The sequence below is a fragment of the Amphiura filiformis genome, chromosome 9 (genome assembly GCF_039555335.1).
Source record: "Amphiura filiformis chromosome 9, Afil_fr2py, whole genome shotgun sequence".
NCBI lineage: Eukaryota > Metazoa > Echinodermata > Ophiuroidea > Amphilepidida > Amphiuridae > Amphiura > Amphiura filiformis.
This window is the reverse complement of record NC_092636.1, coordinates 36,350,358-36,374,727: the sequence shown is the minus strand read 5'-3', so window position 1 is coordinate 36,374,727 and position 24,370 is coordinate 36,350,358. Positions and strand designations below refer to the sequence as shown.

The following is a 24,370-nucleotide window of genomic DNA, read 5'->3' as shown; positions in this document are numbered from 1 at the left end:
ATGAACTTTTGCAAAACATCAAGGTGTTATTTTTCAATAATATATTGATCTAGATAATGAAAATCGATTTTAGGTTGCTTCGACCAACAATACCTCGTCTACCCTTAAAGCCATATTATAACATTTCTGTAAAAATAGATTAGTATTTATTTTCCATAAAATGTTAGCTTTTACTGTCAGATATGTCCTTTTGTCCTCGGGGCGTGTGTGTATGTGTATCCCGCACGCCGTGTACGGGTGTGCATACGTGTTCGACTAATATTTCCATCATAATAATAAAACGCCGGTTCCATCGTTTTATTCAAAATCTCGGATTTTGACAAAACTACAGCACCTAAAGACTTGATTTTTGCAGAGTATCTTTATTGACTAAAGTACATTACAATCGTGTAAAAACCAGAATTTAAAATGTTTTGAGGGCGTTCTCCTCATCAAATGTTATAATATGCTTTAACTTCCGATAGCAAAAAGCAGGGTTAGGTGTTGGGGTTAGGTATTAAGGCAGTTGCACTGGCTCCGTGTTGAAGAGCGCATCAATTTCAAAGTTTTAGTCACTGTGTTTAAATGCCGATCGCCAAGCGTACCTGTCAATTTCTGTGTTTCCCAGTGCACTGCTGAACTGCTCTGCGCGTGTTGGCCTGCGTTCTGCCGCTGATACCACCCACCTGACTGAGCACAATACAATCAAAACCCTTTTGTCAGCTGAACGCAGGACCTTCTCGTATGTTGCCCCTCGCACCTGGAATAGACTGCTATCAGGGAATCACCATCAGTGGGTATTTTCAAGAGGATTCTAAACATTTTGTTTCCATAAATTTTATAGCCTTTATATCAGAGGCAGTTCTCACTTATTTTTTCTTCATGTTCTTCTTTTGTTTTGTGTTTGAGCGCTTCGTTCTAAATAGTCAGTGCTATATAAATATTTAAGGTGTATGTATGAATGTAGGGGGTGTGTATGTATTGCATGTATGTACTATGTATTTAAGTATTATTATACTGTCCGGACTATATTAGAAACAAATCTCATAAAACTAAGCCACTAAAACATCCTGGATTACCATGAACTCAATTTGTATTAAGTACAAGCAAAGAAGATGAGGAAATCGCGATCGGGATTTTGGTAACAGATTATCGAATTATTTAAACCAAATTAGTAGGCCTACGTGTTTGGATTATTTCCCCTGGCAATTTTCGAAAACAATCTGTTTAAACAACTTCAAATCTATTTTTGACGAACAAGGACGAATCTATAATATAAGCTATTATAGCCTACTCTAGATCGTCATGACCATGACGTACACTGCAGCGAAATACACCGTTTGCAAAACGTGCGATATTTTCTATTTTAATAAGCTAGTTATAGAATCAGTAGGTAGGGGTACAGCTGCACCCCCTCCACCCTACAAAGGTCCACTGTTTGCTATTTTTGTTAAATAAAAGGTCCAAAAGTGGGAGAAATTTGACCAAAGATCTATACATTGACTTCAAAAAAGGGCAACTGTTGGGGAAATTTTAAGTCCCTTTTTAAAAACAATTGCGCAAGCCTACTTTTCATTCGAAAAAGAACCACTTTTCGGAAGTCTCAACAAAATTTCGATATCGGTTTAAATTATGTTTAAGATATGTTTCTTTGTTAAAATTCGGCATATTATTATCACTAAGGCCAATGTGAATGTCGGGTAATTGCGGCATCACGACCACGCTCCACGACAATGAATTCTGTGGAACAGGCAGGCCAATGTGACGTCACATTGGCCAACCCATGAGTGGTCATTTTTAATTACTTTCACTCATAGCATAGATAGGTCTATATATTTTTTTGAATCCTTGTGACCTAAGGAATATTTTGGTATAGCTTTTAACCATTTCGGGAAATTTATAGTTTTGACCCTGTATAACCTTTGACCTCATTTCTTTTATTGCCCAAGGGTACCCACTGGGTACCGGTCATTTCTGTTCTCGCAACATGTTAGGTATCAACAAGACAATGTTTGTCATAAGCAACTTAAGGGGTATAAGTTAGTCAATTCCGGGGGTAAAATAGGTTGAATAATAGATTGGATTCCTTTAAAGAAATTGTTTGCTGCAGCAGAAGATAAATTAGCTATCCATTGTGGTAATTGTGTGTTTGCATTAATCCAACAGGGATGCCTAGATGTCGAAACGACTAATCGCTATGTGGCTTACTACCATAATGACTTTAAATATACCCATACGCCTATAGAAGGAGAGGCAACCACGTACGAACTACAGGATATAAGCCAAGAATGGGATCCATCCGCCGAAGAAGATAGTACACAGCAGTCGCTCACGCTAAATGAGTTCGATAGGTAGGCGTTAATAATTAATAATATAGCACTGGGCCAGAATATTTAAAAGGCTTACATTTTATTAATATTGGTCTCATATTGTTTTTCATTGCAAAACCAGTTAAAATAGAGAATAGTTTGCACCATCTAAGATGTTTAGTTATATGTATGTAACCTCGCAAAATATTTCAAGGATGATTTCACCAAGATGGCAAACTATTGGATGTTATTTTAAAGAGTAATAAATTGGAACATTTTCAATGACACATGTAGAAACAAACAAACAAACAAACAAACCCAAAATATGGCCTTTGATCTTTATGCTACTTCATAACATGAACATACTAACATCAGATAGATACTTTATCAACATAAATATTACATTAATTAATACCGTTATCAGCAGGACTGCATCGGCAATAATGAGCTGTTTCGTTAATATCATTATTTAATACCATTATCAGGAGTAGATAGCTCCACCATCAGGAGACTACCACTTAATCAAATCAAAAAGTGGTTGCATGGCCATGTCGTCAATACTGTTATGTGCCCCAAAATATTCCATAATATAAGTTAAAAGCTATGTGCATTGTCATTAGACATTAATTTTTACTTGTTCTGATATTTATCTCTATTAGTTTGTGCATGGAATATTCTGGAAACTCAATGGAAAATGCTAGTAAATAATAATACAAAATGTAAAAAACTAGAATACGCATAATTTTTCTGGAAAAATACGTGGTGGCGCTATTACAGTAATCATGTACACACAGGTGAATGATTCGGATTGGTATGTGTTGAGGTAATGAGCTATTTTTACAAATGCTGTAATATGCCATAAATAGTTAGGAATGGTAAAAAATTATAGATTTTTTTCTGTCTGTTATGTGACTGCCAAGTGGAGCAGAAAGAGATCTCCGACAGAGGAGCTTACGCTCAACATGAAAACACTAGCATAGCATTTAGGATATTGAAAACATAGTCTTCAGGACTTAATTGATGTTCTGAGACTGCTGTAGACCAGGGATTTCACCTGGGTAGACCGCAGGACCTTGGATATTGTCGGATCTTGGATCAAGAACGGAGACCGACAAAGGAATCTCATCAGAAAGTCAGCCAATCATATATACTGGCTTTTTTAAGTAACCATAGCAAAAGAAATATTTGTAGTATATATCATTACATTTAATTTTTGTATGATCTTTGATTGACAGCCATACTGTACTAATTACAAATAATCATAAGTTGTTCTATATAATAAACAGTGTTTGCGTGTTTGGAATTGAGTGAACTCGGTAGCAGGTGATTTTGGCCTGGGTTATTTTAGTGACCATAACAATACCAATATCAGAGTTTTTTATCAATACAATTAGAGATTGAGATCTACTTCATCATTAAGGGACCGATCGTTATTTACGGCAGGGGGGAATGGGTGTTTTGGCAAATATATCGACAAAAAATTTCGCGTTCCCCCCTCGCGTCCGCTCAAAATTTTCGCGTTCCCCTTGTTTTCCCAATTTTCTCCATTTAAAATTTAACAATCCCCCTCCTGGTTCAACTAAAATTTCAGGTTCCCCCTCAAGACCACAAAAAATGTTGTGTTCCCCTAAATTTACCCATTCCCCCTGCCATAAATAACGACCGCTCCCTAAATAAGTAAATATCAATAATGCTTATCGAGTACACCATCAGCAATGGATAGCTACCGGTACTTTTCTCAATACTAAAACCAGTATAGATGGCTACTTTCATCAGTAGATGGCTACACTTCATCAATACTAACATCAACAGTTAGTTGACCATGTCATCAATGGCAATATGAGACTTCTTTCATCCGTACCAATATAGCGCATATTTAGAGATCAGTAAATAAATACCGATATCAAATTAAAAATGTCAATAGCAATATCGAATATAAAGTACGTCTTCTATACCATTATTAGAATGCTTGTTCATAGTATTCGTCATGTTCATTAGATGCCTATATCATCAATATACCCATATCGGCAGATGTTACTTCAACGATACCACCATCAGCAGTAGTAAATAACTACTTTTATCAATACAACAGCAGCAGAGAGCTACTTTTATTAGTAGATAACTACTTTTAGCAGTAGATGACTACTTTTAGCAGTAGATGACTACTTTTAGAAGTAGATAACTACTTTTATCAGTAGATGTCTACTTTTATCTGTAGATGGCTACTTCTATTATTAGATGGTTAAATTTATCAGTAGATGGCTACTTCTATCAGTAGATGGTTAATTTTATCAGTAGATGGCTATTTCATCAATAACAACATCAGCAATGGCAATATCAGATATTACATCAATACCAACATTAGATGGCGTGTTCAATATCTACATCAGTAGTAGTTAACTATTTATTTCAATAATTATTGCAATGCAATATTAGATAACATGGATAAGTAGGCAATGAATGCCAATAGGCCTGTTAGATAGATAATTCATCAATAATATCAGATCATTACTTTACAATACCACCACAATCAGCAGTAAATGGATACTTCGTCAATACCACCATCGAGAGTAGATGGATACTTCCATCAATACCACCATCAGCTGCAGATGGATACTTTATCAATATCAGTAGTAGATGGCGTGTTCAATATCTACATCAGTAGTAGTTAACTATTTATTTCAATAATTGCAATGCAATTTTAGATAACATGGATAAGTACGCAATGAATGCCAATAGGCCTGTTAGATAGATAATTCATCAATAATATCCGATCATTACTTTAAATACCACCACAATCAGCACTAAATGGCTACTTCATCCATACCACCATCAGCTGCAGATAGCTACTTCATCAATACAACCATCCGCAGCAGATGAATACTTCATCAATACCACCATCAGCAGCAGATGGCTACTTCGTCAATATCACCATCGAGAGTAGATGGATACTTCATCAATACCACCATCAGCAGCAGATGGATACTTCATAAATACCACCATCAGCAGTAGATGGATACTTCATCAATACCACCATCGGCAGTAGATGGATACTTCATCAATACCACAATCAGCAGCAGATGGATACTTCATCAAAATCACCATCGGCAGTAGATGGATACTTTATCAATACCACTATCGACAGCAGATGGCTACTTCGGCAATACCACTATCAGCAGCAGATGGATACTTCATCAATACCACCATCAGCAGCAGATGGAGATTCATCAATACCACCATCAGCAGCAGATGGGTAGTTCATCAATACAACCATCAGCAGTAGATGGATACTTCATCAATACCACCATCAGCAGCAGATGAATACTTCATCAATACCACCATCAGCAGCCGATGGATACTTCATCAAAACCACAATCAGCAGTAAATGGCTACTCCATCAATACCACCATCAGCAGCAAATAGATACTTCATCAATACAAGCATCAGCAGCAGATGGCTACTTCATCAATACCACAATCAGCAGCAGATGGCTACTTCATCAATACCACAATCAGCAGCAGATGGATACTTCATCAATACCACTATCAGCAGTAGATAGCTACTTCATCAATACCACTATCAGCAGCAGATGGATACTTCATCAATACCACAATCAGCAGCAGATGGATACTTCATCAATACCACAATCAGCAGCAGATGGATACTTCATCAATACCACAATCAGCAGTAGATGGCTACTTCATCAATACCACTATCAGCAGTAGATAGCTACTTCATCAATACCACAATCAGCAGTAGATAGCTACTTCATCAATACCTATCAGCAGCAGGTAGCTACTTCACCAATACCCTTATCAGCAGTAGATGGCTACTTCATCAATACCACAATCAGCAGCAGATGGATACTTCATCAATACAACCATCAGCAGCAGATGGCTACTTCATCAATACCACAATCAGCAGCAGATGGATACTTCATAAATACCACAATCAGCAGCAGATGGATACTTCATCAATACCACCATCAGCAGCAGATGGCTACTTCATCAATACCACAATCAGCAGCAGATGGATACTTCATCAATACCACTATCAGCAGTAGATGGCTACTTCATCAATACCACAATCAGCAGCAGATGGATACTTCATCAATACCACAATCAGCAGCAGATGGATACTTCATCAATACCACAATCAGCAGTAGATGGATACTTCATCAATACCACTATCAGCAGTAGATAGCTACTTCATCAATACCACAATCAGCAGTAGATAGCTACTTCATCAATACCTATCAGCAGCAGGTAGCTACTTCACCAATACCCTTATCAGCAGTAGATGGCTACTTCATCAATACCACAATCAGCAGCAGATGGATACTTCATCAATACAACCATCAGCAGCAGATGGCTACTTCATCAATACCACAATCAGCAGCCGATTGATACTTCATCAATACCACAATCAGCAGCAGATGGATACTTCATAAATACCACAATCAGCAGCAGATGGATACTTCATCAATACCACCATCAGCAGTATATGGATACTTCATCAATACCACCATCAGCAGTAGGTGGCTACTTCATCAATACCACCATTAGCAGCAGATGGGTACTCCGTCAATGCCACCATCAGCAGTAGACGGATACTTCATCAATACCACAATCAGCAGCAGATGGATACTTCATCAATACCACAATCAGCAGCAGATGGATACTTCATAAATACCACCATCAGCAGTAGACGGATACTTCATCAATACCACAATCAGCAGCAGATGGATACTTCATCAATACCACCATCAGCAGCAGATGAATACTTCATGAATATCACCATCAGCAGTAGATGGATACTTCATCAATACCACCATCAGCAGTAGATGGATACTTCATCAATACCACAATCAGCAACAGATGGCTACTTCATCAATACCACAATCAGCAGCAGATGGATACTTCATCAATGTCACCATCAGCAGTAGATGGATACTTCATCAATACCACCATCAGCAGCGGATAGCTACTTCATCAATACCACCATCAGCAGCCGATGGATACTTCATCAATACAACCATCAGCAGTAGACGGATACTTCATCAATACCACCATCAGCAGCAGATGGATACTTCATCAATACCACCATCAGCAGGAGATAGATATTTCATCAATACCACCATCAACAGCAGATGGGTAGTTCATCAATACAACCATCAGCAGCGGATGGCTACTTCATCAATACCACCATCAGCAGCCGATGGATATTTCATCAATACCACCATCGACAGCCGATGGATACTTCATCAATATCACTATCAGCAGTAGACGGATACTTCATCAATACCACAATCAGCAGCAGATGGATACTTCATCAATACCACCATCAGCAGTAGATGGATACTTCATCAATACCACCATCAGCAGTAGATGGATACTTCATCAATACCACCATCAGCAGCAGATGAATACTTCATCAATACCACCATCGACAGCCGATGGATACTTCATAAATACCACCATCAGCAGTAGATGGATACTTCATCAATACCACCATCAGCAGTAGATGGATACTTCATCAATACCACCATCAGCAGCAGATGGATACTTCATCAATACCACAATCAGCAGTAAATGGCTACTCCATCAATTCTACCACCAGCATCAAATAGATACTTCATCAATACCACAATCAGCAGCAGATGAAACACTTCATCAATACCACAATCAGCAGCAGATGGATACTTCATCAATACCACCATCAGCAGCAGATGGATACTTCATCAATACCAATCAGCAGTAGCACCAATACAGCAGTAGATGGATACTTCATCAATACCACCATCAGCAGTAGACGGATACTTCATCAATACAACCATCAGCAGCAGATGGCTACTTCATCAATAACACCATCAGCAGCAGATGGATACTTCATCAATACCACCATCAGCAGCAGATGGATACTTCATCAATATCACCATCAGCAGCAGATGGATACTTCATCAATATCACCATCAGCAGTAGATGGCTACTTCATCAATAACACCATCAGCAGTAGATGGATACTTCATCAATACCACCATCAGCAGTAGATGGCTACTTCATCAATAACACCATCAGCAGTAGATGGATACTTCATCAACATCACCATCAGCAGTAGATGGATACTTCATCAATACCACCATCAGCAGTAGATGGCTACTTCATCAATAACACCATCAGCAGTAGATGGATACTTCATCAATACGACCATCAGCAGCAGATGAATACTTCATCAATGCCACCATTGGCAGCAAATGGCTACTTCATCAATACAACCATCGGCAGCAGATGGCTACTCCGTCAATGCCACCATCAGCAGCAGATGGATACTTCATCAATACCACCATCAGCAGTAGATGGATACTTCATCAATACCACAATCAGCAGCAGATGGATACTTCATCAATACCACAATCAGCAGTAGATGGATACTTCATCAATACCACAATCAGCAGCAGATGGATACTTCATCAATACCACAATCAGCAGCAGATGGATACTTCATCAATACAACCATCAGCAGTAGATGGATACTTCATCAATACCACTATCAGCAGTAGATAGCTACTTCATCAATACCACAATCAGCAGTAGATAGCTACTTCATCAATACCTATCAGCAGCAGGTAGCTACTTCACCAATACCCTTATCAGCAGTAGATGGCTACTTCATCAATACCACTATCAGCAGCAGATGGATACTTCATCAATACCACAATCAGCAGCAGATGGATACTTCATCAATACCACTATCAGCAGTAGATGGATACTTCATCAATACCACAATCAGCAGCAGATGGATACTTCATCAATACCACAATCAGCAGCAGATGGATACTTCATCAATACCACCATCAGCAGCAGATGGCTACTTCATCAATACCACAATCAGCAGCAGATGGATACTTCATCAATACCACTATCAGCAGTAGATGGCTACTTCATCAATACCACAATCAGCAGCAGATGGATACTTCATCAATACCACAATCAGCAGCAGATGGATACTTCATCAATACCACAATCAGCAGTAGATGGATACTTCATCAATACCACTATCAGCAGTAGATAGCTACTTCATCAATACCACAATCAGCAGTAGATAGCTACTTCATCAATACCTATCAGCAGCAGGTAGCTACTTCACCAATACCCTTATCAGCAGTAGATGGCTACTTCATCAATACCACAATCAGCAGCAGATGGATACTTCATCAATACAACCATCAGCAGCAGATGGCTACTTCATCAATACCACAATCAGCAGCCGATTGATACTTCATCAATACCACAATCAGCAGCAGATGGATACTTCATAAATACCACAATCAGCAGCAGATGGATACTTCATCAATACCACCATCAGCAGTATATGGATACTTCATCAATACCACCATCAGCAGTAGGTGGCTACTTCATCAATACCACCATTAGCAGCAGATGGGTACTCCGTCAATGCCACCATCAGCAGTAGACGGATACTTCATCAATACCACAATCAGCAGCAGATGGATACTTCATCAATACCACAATCAGCAGCAGATGGATACTTCATAAATACTACCATCAGCAGTAGACGGATACTTCATCAATACCACAATCAGCAGCAGATGGATACTTCATCAATACCACCATCAGCAGCAGATGAATACTTCATGAATATCACCATCAGCAGTAGATGGATACTTCATCAATACCACCATCAGCAGTAGATGGATACTTCATCAATACCACCATCAGCAGCAGATGAGTAGTTCATCAATATCACCATCAGCAGTAGACAGATACTTCATCAATACCACAATCAGCAACAGATGGCTACTTCATCAATACCACAATCAGCAGCAGATGGATACTTCATCAATGTCACCATCAGCAGTAGATGGATACTTCATCAATACCACCATCAGCAGCGGATAGCTACTTCATCAATACCACCATCAGCAGCCGATGGATACTTCATCAATACAACCATCAGCAGTAGACGGATACTTCATCAATACCACAATCAGCAGCAGATGGATACTTCATCAATACCACTATCAGCAGTAGATGGATACTTCATCAATACCACAATCAGCAGCAGATGGATACTTCATCAATACCACCATCAGCAGCAGATGAATACTTCATGAATATCACCATCAGCAGTAGATGGATACTTCATCAATACCACCATCAGCAGTAGATGGATACTTCATCAATACCACCATCAGCAGCAGATGAGTAGTTCATCAATATCACCATCAGCAGTAGACAGATACTTCATCAATACCACAATCAGCAACAGATGGCTACTTCATCAATACCACAATCAGCAGCAGATGGATACTTCATCAATGTCACCATCAGCAGTAGATGGATACTTCATCAATACCACCATCAGCAGCGGATAGCTACTTCATCAATACCACCATCAGCAGCCGATGGATACTTCATCAATACAACCATCAGCAGTAGACGGATACTTCATCAATACCACAATCAGCAGCAGATGGATACTTCATCAATACCACTATCAGCAGTAGATGGATACTTCATCAATACCACAATCAGCAGCAGATGGATACTTCATCAATACCACCATCAGCAGCAGATGGATACTTCATCAATACCACCATCAGCAGTAGATGGATACTTCATCAATACCACAATCAGCAACAGATGGATACTTCATCAATACCACAATCAGCAGCAGATGGATACTTCATCAATACCACCATCAGCAGCAGATGAGTAGTTCATCAATATCACCATCAGCAGTAGACAGATACTTCATCAATACCACAATCAGCAACAGATGGCTACTTCATCAATACCACAATCAGCAGCAGATGGATACTTCATCAATGTCACCATCAGCAGTAGATGGATACTTCATCAATACCACCATCAGCAGCGGATAGCTACTTCATCAATACCACCATCAGCAGCCGATGGATACTTCATCAATACAACCATCAGCAGTAGACGGATACTTCATCAATACCACCATCAGCAGCAGATGGATACTTCATCAATACCACCATCAGCAGGAGATAGATATTTCATCAATACCACCATCAACAGCAGATGGGTAGTTCATCAATACAACCATCAGCAGCGGATGGCTACTTCATCAATACCACCATCAGCAGCCGATGGATATTTCATCAATACCACCATCGACAGCCGATGGATACTTCATCAATATCACTATCAGCAGTAGACGGATACTTCATCAATACCACAATCAGCAGCAGATGGATACTTCATCAATACCACCATCAGCAGTAGATGGATACTTCATCAATACCACCATCAGCAGTAGATGGATACTTCATCAATACCACCATCAGCAGCAGATGAATACTTCATCAATACCACCATCGAGCATGGATACTTCATAAATACCACCATCAGCAGTAGATGGATACTTCATCAATACCACCATCAGCAGTAGATGGATACTTCATCAATACCACCATCAGCAGCAGATGGATACTTCATCAATACCACAATCAGCAGTAAATGGCTACTCCATCAATTCTACCACCAGCATCAAATAGATACTTCATCAATACCACAATCAGCAGCAGATGAAACACTTCATCAATACCACAATCAGCAGCAGATGGATACTTCATCAATACCACCATCAGCAGCAGATGGATACTTCATCAATACCACCATCAGCAGTAGCTGGATACTTCATCAATACAACCATCAGCAGTAGATGGATACTTCATCAATACCACCATCAGCAGTAGACGGATACTTCATCAATACAACCATCAGCAGCAGATGGCTACTTCATCAATAACACCATCAGCAGCAGATGGATACTTCATCAATACCACCATCAGCAGCAGATGGATACTTCATCAATATCACCATCAGCAGCAGATGGATACTTCATCAATATCACCATCAGCAGTAGATGGCTACTTCATCAATAACACCATCAGCAGTAGATGGATACTTCATCAATACCACCATCAGCAGTAGATGGCTACTTCATCAATAACACCATCAGCAGTAGATGGATACTTCATCAACATCACCATCAGCAGTAGATGGATACTTCATCAATACCACCATCAGCAGTAGATGGCTACTTCATCAATAACACCATCAGCAGTAGATGGATACTTCATCAATACGACCATCAGCAGCAGATGAATACTTCATCAATGCCACCATTGGCAGCAAATGGCTACTTCATCAATACAACCATCGGCAGCAGATGGCTACTCCGTCAATGCCACCATCAGCAGCAGATGGATACTTCATCAATACCACCATCAGCAGTAGATGGATACTTCATCAATACCACAATCAGCAGCAGATGGATACTTCATCAATACCACAATCAGCAGTAGATGGATACTTCATCAATACCACAATCAGCAGCAGATGGATACTTCATCAATACCACAATCAGCAGCAGATGGATACTTCATCAATACAACCATCAGCAGTAGATGGATACTTCATCAATACCACTATCAGCAGTAGATAGCTACTTCATCAATACCACAATCAGCAGTAGATAGCTACTTCATCAATACCTATCAGCAGCAGGTAGCTACTTCACCAATACCCTTATCAGCAGTAGATGGCTACTTCATCAATACCACTATCAGCAGCAGATGGATACTTCATCAATACCACAATCAGCAGCAGATGGATACTTCATCAATACCACTATCAGCAGTAGATGGATACTTCATCAATACCACAATCAGCAGCAGATGGATACTTCATCAATACCACAATCAGCAGCAGATGGATACTTCATCAATACCACCATCAGCAGCAGATGGCTACTTCATCAATACCACAATCAGCAGCAGATGGATACTTCATCAATACCACTATCAGCAGTAGATGGCTACTTCATCAATACCACAATCAGCAGCAGATGGATACTTCATCAATACCACAATCAGCAGCAGATGGATACTTCATCAATACCACAATCAGCAGTAGATGGATACTTCATCAATACCACTATCAGCAGTAGATAGCTACTTCATCAATACCACAATCAGCAGTAGATAGCTACTTCATCAATACCTATCAGCAGCAGGTAGCTACTTCACCAATACCCTTATCAGCAGTAGATGGCTACTTCATCAATACCACAATCAGCAGCAGATGGATACTTCATCAATACAACCATCAGCAGCAGATGGCTACTTCATCAATACCACAATCAGCAGCCGATTGATACTTCATCAATACCACAATCAGCAGCAGATGGATACTTCATAAATACCACAATCAGCAGCAGATGGATACTTCATCAATACCACCATCAGCAGTATATGGATACTTCATCAATACCACCATCAGCAGTAGGTGGCTACTTCATCAATACCACCATTAGCAGCAGATGGGTACTCCGTCAATGCCACCATCAGCAGTAGACGGATACTTCATCAATACCACAATCAGCAGCAGATGGATACTTCATCAATACCACAATCAGCAGCAGATGGATACTTCATAAATACTACCATCAGCAGTAGACGGATACTTCATCAATACCACAATCAGCAGCAGATGGATACTTCATCAATACCACCATCAGCAGCAGATGAATACTTCATGAATATCACCATCAGCAGTAGATGGATACTTCATCAATACCACCATCAGCAGTAGATGGATACTTCATCAATACCACCATCAGCAGCAGATGAGTAGTTCATCAATATCACCATCAGCAGTAGACAGATACTTCATCAATACCACAATCAGCAACAGATGGCTACTTCATCAATACCACAATCAGCAGCAGATGGATACTTCATCAATGTCACCATCAGCAGTAGATGGATACTTCATCAATACCACCATCAGCAGCGGATAGCTACTTCATCAATACCACCATCAGCAGCCGATGGATACTTCATCAATACAACCATCAGCAGTAGACGGATACTTCATCAATACCACAATCAGCAGCAGATGGATACTTCATCAATACCACTATCAGCAGTAGATGGATACTTCATCAATACCACAATCAGCAGCAGATGGATACTTCATCAATACCACCATGAGCAGCAGATGAATACTTCATGAATATCACCATCAGCAGTAGATGGATACTTCATCAATACCACCATCAGCAGTAGATGGATACTTCATCAATACCACCATCAGCAGCAGATGAGTAGTTCATCAATATCACCATCAGCAGTAGACAGATACTTCATCAATACCACAATCAGCAACAGATGGCTACTTCATCAATACCACAATCAGCAGCAGATGGATACTTCATCAATGTCACCATCAGCAGTAGATGGATACTTCATCAATACCACCATCAGCAGCGGATAGCTACTTCATCAATACCACCATCAGCAGCCGATGGATACTTCATCAATACAACCATCAGCAGTAGACGGATACTTCATCAATACCACAATCAGCAGCAGATGGATACTTCATCAATACCACTATCAGCAGTAGATGGATACTTCATCAATACCACAATCAGCAGCAGATGGATACTTCATCAATACCACCATCAGCAGCAGATGGATACTTCATCAATACCACCATCAGCAGTAGATGGATACTTCATCAATACCACAATCAGCAACAGATGGATACTTCATCAATACCACAATCAGCAGCAGATGGATACTTCATCAATACCACCATCAGCAGCAGATGGATACTTCATCAATACAACCATCAGCAGTAGATGGATACTTCATCAATACCACAATCAGCAGCAGATGGATACTTCATCAATACCACTATCAGCAGTAGATGGATACTTCATCAATACCACAATCAGCAGCAGATGGATACTTCACCAATACCCTTATCAGCAGTAGATGGCTACTTCATCAATACCACCATCAGCAGTAGATGGATACTTCATCAATACCACCATCAGCAGCAGATGGATACTTCATCAATACCACTATCAGCAGTAGATGGATACTTCATCAATACCACAATCAGCAGCAGATGGATACTTCATCAATACCACTATCAGCAGTAGATGGATACTTCATCAATACAACCATCAGCAGTAGATGGATACTTCATCAATACCACCATCAGCAGCAGATGGATACTTCATCAATACCACTATCAGCAGTAGATGGATACTTCATCAATACCACAATCAGCAGCAGATGGATACTTCATCAATACCACTATCAGCAGTAGATGGATACTTCATCAATACAACCATCAGCAGTAGATGGATACTTCATCAATACAACCATCAGCAGTAGATGGATACTTCATCAATACAACCATCAGCAGTAGATGGATACTTCATCAATACAACCATCAGCAGTAGATGGATACTTCATCAATACCACTATCAGCAGTAGATGGATACTTCATCAATACCACAATCAGCAGCAGATGGATACTTCATCAATACCACAATCAGCAGCAGATGGATACTTCATCAATACAACCATCAGCAGCAGATGGATACTTCATCAATACAACCATCAGCAGCAGATGGATACTTCATCAATACAACCATCAGCAGCAGATGGATACTTCATCAATACCACAATCAGCAGCAGATGGCTACTTCATCAATACCACAATCAGCAGCAGATGGATACTTCATCAATACCACCATCAGCAGTAGATGGATACTTCATCAATACCACAATCAGCAGTATATGGATACTTCATCAATACCACCATCAGCAGTAGGTGGCTACTTCATCAATACCACCATTAGCAGCAGATGGGTACTCCGTCAATGCCACCATCAGCAGTAGACGGATACTTCATCAATACCACAATCAGCAGCAGATGGATACTTCATCAATACCACAATCAGCAGCAGATGGATACTTCATAAATACTACCATCAGCAGTAGACGGATACTTCATCAATACCACAATCAGCAGCAGATGGATACTTCATCAATACCACCATCAGCAGCAGATGAATACTTCATGAATATCACCATCAGCAGTAGATGGATACTTCATCAATACCACCATCAGCAGTAGATGGATACTTCATCAATACCACCATCAGCAGCAGATGAGTAGTTCATCAATATCACCATCAGCAGTAGACAGATACTTCATCAATACCACAATCAGCAACAGATGGCTACTTCATCAATACCACAATCAGCAGCAGATGGATACTTCATCAATGTCACCATCAGCAGTAGATGGATACTTCATCAATACCACCATCAGCAGCGGATAGCTACTTCATCAATACCACCATCAGCAGCCGATGGATACTTCATCAATACAACCATCAGCAGTAGACGGATACTTCATCAATACCACAATCAGCAGCAGATGGATACTTCATCAATACCACTATCAGCAGTAGATGGATACTTCATCAATACCACAATCAGCAGCAGATGGATACTTCATCAATACCACCATCAGCAGCAGATGAATACTTCATGAATATCACCATCAGCAGTAGATGGATACTTCATCAATACCACCATCAGCAGTAGATGGATACTTCATCAATACCACCATCAGCAGCAGATGAGTAGTTCATCAATATCACCATCAGCAGTAGACAGATACTTCATCAATACCACAATCAGCAACAGATGGCTACTTCATCAATACCACAATCAGCAGCAGATGGATACTTCATCAATGTCACCATCAGCAGTAGATGGATACTTCATCAATACCACCATCAGCAGCGGATAGCTACTTCATCAATACCACCATCAGCAGCCGATGGATACTTCATCAATACAACCATCAGCAGTAGACGGATACTTCATCAATACCACAATCAGCAGCAGATGGATACTTCATCAATACCACTATCAGCAGTAGATGGATACTTCATCAATACCACAATCAGCAGCAGATGGATACTTCATCAATACCACCATCAGCAGCAGATGGATACTTCATCAATACCACCATCAGCAGTAGATGGATACTTCATCAATACCACAATCAGCAACAGATGGATACTTCATCAATACCACAATCAGCAGCAGATGGATACTTCATCAATACCACCATCAGCAGCAGATGGATACTTCATCAATACAACCATCAGCAGTAGATGGATACTTCATCAATACCACAATCAGCAGCAGATGGATACTTCATCAATACCACTATCAGCAGTAGATGGATACTTCATCAATACCACAATCAGCAGCAGATGGATACTTCACCAATACCCTTATCAGCAGTAGATGGCTACTTCATCAATACCACCATCAGCAGTAGATGGATACTTCATCAATACCACCATCAGCAGCAGATGGATACTTCATCAATACCACTATCAGCAGTAGATGGATACTTCATCAATACCACAATCAGCAGCAGATGGATACTTCATCAATACCACTATCAGCAGTAGATGGATACTTCATCAATACAACCATCAGCAGTAGATGGATACTTCATCAATACCACCATCAGCAGCAGATGGATACTTCATCAATACCACTATCAGCAGTAGATGGATACTTCATCAATACCACAATCAGCAGCAGATGGATACTTCATCAATACCACTATCAGCAGTAGATGGATACTTCATCAATACAACCATCAGCAGTAGATGGATACTTCATCAATACAACCATCAGCAGTAGATGGATACTTCATCAATACAACCATCAGCAGTAGATGGATACTTCATCAATACAACCATCAGCAGTAGATGGATACTTCATCAATACCACTATCAGCAGTAGATGGATACTTCATCAATACCACAATCAGCAGCAGATGGATACTTCATCAATACCACAATCAGCAGCAGATGGATACTTCATCAATACAACCATCAGCAGCAGATGGATACTTCATCAATACAACCATCAGCAGCAGATGGATACTTCATCAATACAACCATCAGCAGCAGATGGATACTTCATCAATACCACAATCAGCAGCAGATGGCTACTTCATCAATACCACAATCAGCAGCAGATGGATACTTCATCAATACCACCATCAGCAGTAGATGGATACTTCATCAATACCACAATCAGCAACAGATGGATACTTCATCAATACCACAATCAGCAACAGATGGATACTTCATCAATACCACCATCAGCAGTAGATGGCTACTTCATCAATACCAACATTGATGGCTATTTCACCGAGGATATGAGACAACTTCATGAAGAATATCTAACTTGCATAAGGCACTCAGCACTCTATTTCAACAAAAAATAACTCAACAATTCTTTGTTGCAACCAATGCTGCACATGCCAATGCCTATGCAAATAATAGTGCGATTCATACATAATTATTAATTAGCTGGCTAAAATGTTAACAATATTATTATACAAGGTAGGTCTAAACAACAAGATGTACCTCGGTGACAGTCACGGGATAAAATCAACGTCTCTAATACATTCAGATAATTTATTTTAAACCTATAATTAGGCATATAGTCCCGCCATGTTAAAGCGTTAATTCAAAACCCACTGCAAATAGTACTGCAATAGATAGAAGAAAATATATTTTTTAAACGAAAATGTAATATTTCATCTTGGTGTGATGGTGATCATGTGATATCAGATTCAACAGCTGCGAGTAGGACAGTTGGTGCTATTGGGGTTATATATATCATTGTTTTTCTATCTATTTTCTATTAAATATATTTCAGTGAAACAAAACATTTAACTATTGGCTTCGTCAGCACGGCCCTGTCACAAGAAAGATTGACTTACACCATTACCACTGTTTACAAATTGGTGGATACAGCAATCGTCTCAGCTGGTCGGCGACGAAGATATATTGAGGAGGACAAGCAGGTTCTTGTTAATAGTGAACTGCGTCCTTACGGCGAAACTCACACAAGACAGAGGCGTGATCTGTTGGAAGCTGCTGAATACCCACAAGGTAAAACAATTTCCATTTGGGAGGGAGGGGGAAATCCCGGGGGAAATGAACCACGAGAGTAGTAGGTTTGGTAGGTTTAGACCCTCCTGCATCATACAGGAACGACCTGCACTGCACAACATATACATAAAAAGCATATAAAATGTAAGGATAAACATCCATTGTAAATGGTCCTGCATGTTCAATGATATTTCTTTTTTAGAGAAGCCCCGAGGAAAAAAATATATTGACTCTTTTTAACAGACGACTGAAGAAAACACAGTCTACTTCCTACCGGTAAACCCTATACTTCTTCGATAGGTATACATTGTATGTAAGGTATGATTTCCATTGGAATGGTCGATGTCGACGTTAATACATGTGCAGTGCATGAGCGCCGAGAACAGAAACACAAGTAACGGTCAAAATATAGTGACGTTTTGTGGGCTAATTTTTCGCAGCGTCTTCCGAAGCAGGTACAATTTCCAGCAGCGTCTGCCACTGCGGTAGACGTCGATAAGACGAACAAAACCCAAACAAAGCATATCATTTGAGCTGAAACAACCGAAAGTCGCAGCGGCCAACTGAAATTGGGCAGACAATAGACTACCCCGTAGTCCACTTGCCCATTGTGCATACTCTGGATATTGTATTTAAGCTTAAAACTCTGATTTAATTAATGTGTGCACAATTGATAAATTTTCACATCTGATCTTTTCAGTCGCCCTACTCCCTCTCTTTGTTAGCTTCCCAAGTAGACTACTGACTTTGCCTTGCGGTTAAGATTTTTTAACACGGGGCTCTATGGAGAGTTAGGTCTGGCCTAACTAAAATTGGCCATGATGTAATGCATCTTTAAATGGATCTGCCTTGTGATTGGTCGCCCATATCTTGCTATGGTTTAAATCTTCTGGGCCCGCGCCATTACCATTAACTACACCGTACACAACTGTCTGTGGTATTTGCGGCGCTTTTGTGTTGACGCGAAAGTTAATCTCTCATCAAACATCTATAGAGCGGATAGCGCGTCTTGTACTATACCATGCCATAGTACTTGTGGTTAATGGACTGATAAACAAGTATGCTTGACAGTGTGTTTTTAGAGAGCAAAGTCCAGGGGGTAAAGTTCTGCTTACAATTCAAAGTCCATAGTCGAATTTTCGGGGTTCGCTATCAATAAACTGGTAGATTCCAAATCAGAATTGTTCAGTATTAAAGTGAGCCATTATAATTATGCAAGATAATGTTGCATTCGATTACTTTTATTGTCACTAATCATCTGATATTTTTAACTCTTTATGACCATTTTACTATTGAATACTTTAATTTTAATAAACATCCGTATAATTTTGAGTTCAACGAAATGGGTTCATCATGACTAATAATAACATATTTTTAATAAAATTCGACTATGGCATAGTCTAGACAGACAACAGAAAACGTGATGTCTAACGCAACGTTAAAAACGTCGGGACTATATTAAATCTGAAGTATAGTCCCACGTTTTTGCGGGCGTCTCTAACGACTATGTTGAGCTAAAATACTACTTACTTGACTTTTGCCGTTGCGACAGACATCGCGTTTTCGATTCTTCGCAGCGATTTTCAGAGATCCACTATGACTTTCTCTAGCTTTGTTTGCGGCTTTGTTCGAGTTCGCTCTATGGACGTCGGCTGCAGCGGAGGACGATGCCGAAAACGAGAAAATGAAGACGGAAAACGGGAAGACGTCGGAGGAAATTTACCTATTGCACGGAGAGCAGGGGCGTATCAAGAGCCTCGTGGGCCCATGGCCCAAGGAGCAGTGCGGGCCATCTTAACACCTGTATCAGTCCTTATTTCATTTTGATCGCGGCCCCTGAAGCCTCGGGGTCCATGGACTTCGTCCACCCTGCCCACCCGCTTGCTACACCCCTGGAGGAGAGCCTCGATCTGATAGCATACTGATGGGAATTGAACAGTCATAAAACAAAATGTACTTTTAATGTGACTTGATTCTTAACGGAAAAAAGTAATAAATCAAGTGATTTGATTTTAATAGCAATACATAGTCTTCCATTTTTTTTAATCTAAATTTATTTTCATTTTTATTTAATTTCAGGTCATTCAGTGATGCTAGACTTCGTAGGCTGTCCACCAAGATCAACCTTCAACCCTAACACTCTGGATTGCGACTGCCCAGATGGCGAGATCTATAGTTCCCAAGTCTATGATTGCTACCCACCATCAACCGGTAAAGAACCTGCTACCGACATACCTCATGTGGAGATCGAAGAGAAGTCTGATGATGGTATTGAAAAGGAAAGCTCTGCTGAACCGATTCACGTTTGTTTTGCTCTACATGGCATTATTCTACTTGCTGTTTATTGCTTCGCTTATTGAGGTGATGACGCGACGAAATTGAGAGTATTATGAAGCATGTAGTATAAATAAATCACAAAGCAACTCTACGTTTTGGTTTTGACCGGTCCTCGTTTTATTTATTAATGTGTTCGTTCTTTCTCTAGTTCTTCCTCTTTCCTATTACTACAACAATAAAAAACATCGAGCTAAAACTAGTTGATCACTAACGACCACTTCAGTTTGTAATTTAGTTTTAGTATCTTAAGAAATTACTTTGTTTTAAGAGTATAGATACTTTTGGTGCGCAGTATACTAAGTGGTCATGCTGAACATTATTTTAACACATTCTTTTAATCACTTTAATTTACAACCTGCGATTGTTGTTTTCATCACGTTATTGATTGCAGGTAAGTTAAGGTAACACAAATTTATATGCATGCGCACAATTCCTTTTTTAATAGATACTGATTTTATTTAAGATATCAACAAGTTCTTTGGACCAGAAAAACTTTAACAAATGGATTTTTTTGTGTGTGATGAGTATTTTACACCCACACCAGTGACAAACAAACCAGTGAACATTTCTCCATACACCATAATCAGATAATGTGAATAACATGGAAATTATTGCAAGCCATCGGGGCATTACTTGTGAAAACATGTTGTTGAGGTTTTTCGCAATTAATGCACGTTATGAAGACGACCAATAGGAATGTAGGTTTTGGCAATGTATTGCTTTAAATAAGCAACATGTTGTAAAGACAATTGCAACCAATAGGAACTTGGGTTTGGGCCCCGGGTTTGGGCAATGCGTTGATTTAAAGTTGCGTGTTGTAACTACATTATTGCACCCAATAGGAATAAGATGTTTTGGCAATGCGTTACTTTAAAAACAGCGTGTTGCAACCAATATGAATGAGGGGTTTTGACAATGCGTTGCTTTCAATAAGCTGCATGTTGTACATTTGCAAGCAATAGAAATAGGGGTTATTGGCAATGCGCGTTGCTTTCAATAAGCAACGTGTTGCAATTACAATTGCAACCAATATGAATGAGGGGTTTGGACAATGCGTTGCTTTCTATAAGCAGCGTGTTGTAAATTTGCAAGCAATAGAAATAGGGATTATTGGCAATGCGCGTTGCTTTTAATAACCAACGTGTTGAAAGGTCAATTACAACCAATATGAATGAGGGGTTTGGACAATGCGTTGTTTTCTATATAAGCAGCGTGTTGTAAATTTGCAACCAATAGAAACGGGGGTTATTGGCAATGCATTGCTTCAATAAGTAGCTTGTTGTAATGACAGTTACAACCAATAGAAATGGGGGAGGGTTAGCAATGTTTTAATAGCATTGCTTTAATTAAAAGCTAGAATAAGCAGTGTGTTGTAAAAACAATTGCAACCAATAAGAATGGAGATTTAGGCAATTCAATTCATTGTTTTTAATAAGCAGCGTATTGTAAAGACAATTGCAACCGATACGAACATCTAGGGGTGTTGGCAAATTATGCATTGCTTTGTGTTGCAATGACCATGATGACAATTACAACCAATAGGAATGAGGGGCTTTGGCATTGCGTTGCTTTCAATAACCAGCGTGTTGTAAAACTAATACAATTGCAACCAATAAAAATAAACAGCACGCTTAGAAAGACAATGGCAACCAAATGAACCAACGCGTTGCTTTCAATAAGCAGCGTGTTGTAAATTTGCAACCAATAGAAATGTGGTTTTAGCAATGCATTTAATAAAAGTTGTCAAGACACTTGCAATTACAAATCTGAATGGAGGTTTTGGCAATGTATTGCATTCAATAAGCAGCGTGTTGTAAATATAAATACAATTCATTGCAACCAATAGAAACGTAGTTTCAGCAATACATTGCTTTAATAAAAGCTAAAATAAGCAGCGTGTTGTAAAAACAATTGCAACCAATAAGGGAGATTTTGGCAATTCAATTCATTGTGTTCAATCTGAGATACTAGTCTCGGGTTCAATAAGCATCGTGTTGTAAAGACCCCGGTAAAGACACTTGCAACAAATCGGAATGGAGGTTTTGGCAATATATTACTTTCAATAATCAGCGTGGTGTGAACTGCAACCAATAGAAATGTTGTTTCAGCAATATATTGCTTTAATAAAAGCTAAAATAAGCACGTGTTGTAAAAACAATTGCAGCCAATAAGAATGTAGATGTTGGCAATTCAATTCATTGTTTTTAATAAGCGTATTGTAAAGACAATTGCAACGGATAGGAATATCTATGGGTTTTGGTAATGCATTGCTTTAAGGGATGGGTTTATATGTGTGTAAATGGAGGAGAAATGGGAGGATTTTGGCATGTTTGCTGTGATTGTTTGCCTAGCAATATTGATCACAAGTACACAATTGATGGTGCATATCAAGGACCAAACTCTATAGTTTTATATTTGAGCACGATCACTTCTGTAAGGTCATGGGAAATTATGTAAATCGGCTTTTATATTTGATGTTGCATATCGGCTCACGCACTTTATTTTTGTACCCAGTATTTCACAAAGTCCCTGTACTCTGATGACCCTATGACTTTTTGCTGGTATGTTGAGCACTTTAAACAATTAATTATAGTACTTACCTCCTACTTTAGGAACATGCGTATGTCTTAATGTATGTCGACCATGTCAACAACCCAGTGTAGTTTTACATGGTTGGAAAAGTCTATTTCCTTTCGCTATTTTGCCAATCATAATTCATAAATTGTCCAACTTTTTTGACAAAAAGAGTTTTACAACTATTCCGCCAGCAAGGAAACACAAATTTATGTGTATCCAGTGCGTCCTTTACGTTTAAATAGTTCAGTTTATTGTCAAGTTGTGCCTCTATACGCCATATTTACGGAATTGATGATACGAGCTGATACGGA

At 39.4% G+C, this 24,370-nt stretch overlaps 1 protein-coding gene across 1 annotated transcript in view; it reads left to right on the top strand.

Annotated features, from left to right (window-relative positions):
• The window catches only part of LOC140160945 (uncharacterized), a 60,867-nt gene extending 37,614 nt beyond the window's left edge, over positions 1-23,253 (top strand). Inside the window, exons 11-13 of the mRNA XM_072184294.1 lie at positions 2,146-2,330; positions 18,910-19,145; positions 21,225-23,253. Of these exons, the coding sequence (XP_072040395.1) occupies positions 2,146-2,330; positions 18,910-19,145; positions 21,225-21,505 (702 nt within the window). The 3' untranslated portion in view covers positions 21,506-23,253. The remainder of the gene's footprint in view (positions 1-2,145; positions 2,331-18,909; positions 19,146-21,224) is intronic.
• Positions 23,254-24,370: the final 1,117 nt, after the last annotated feature.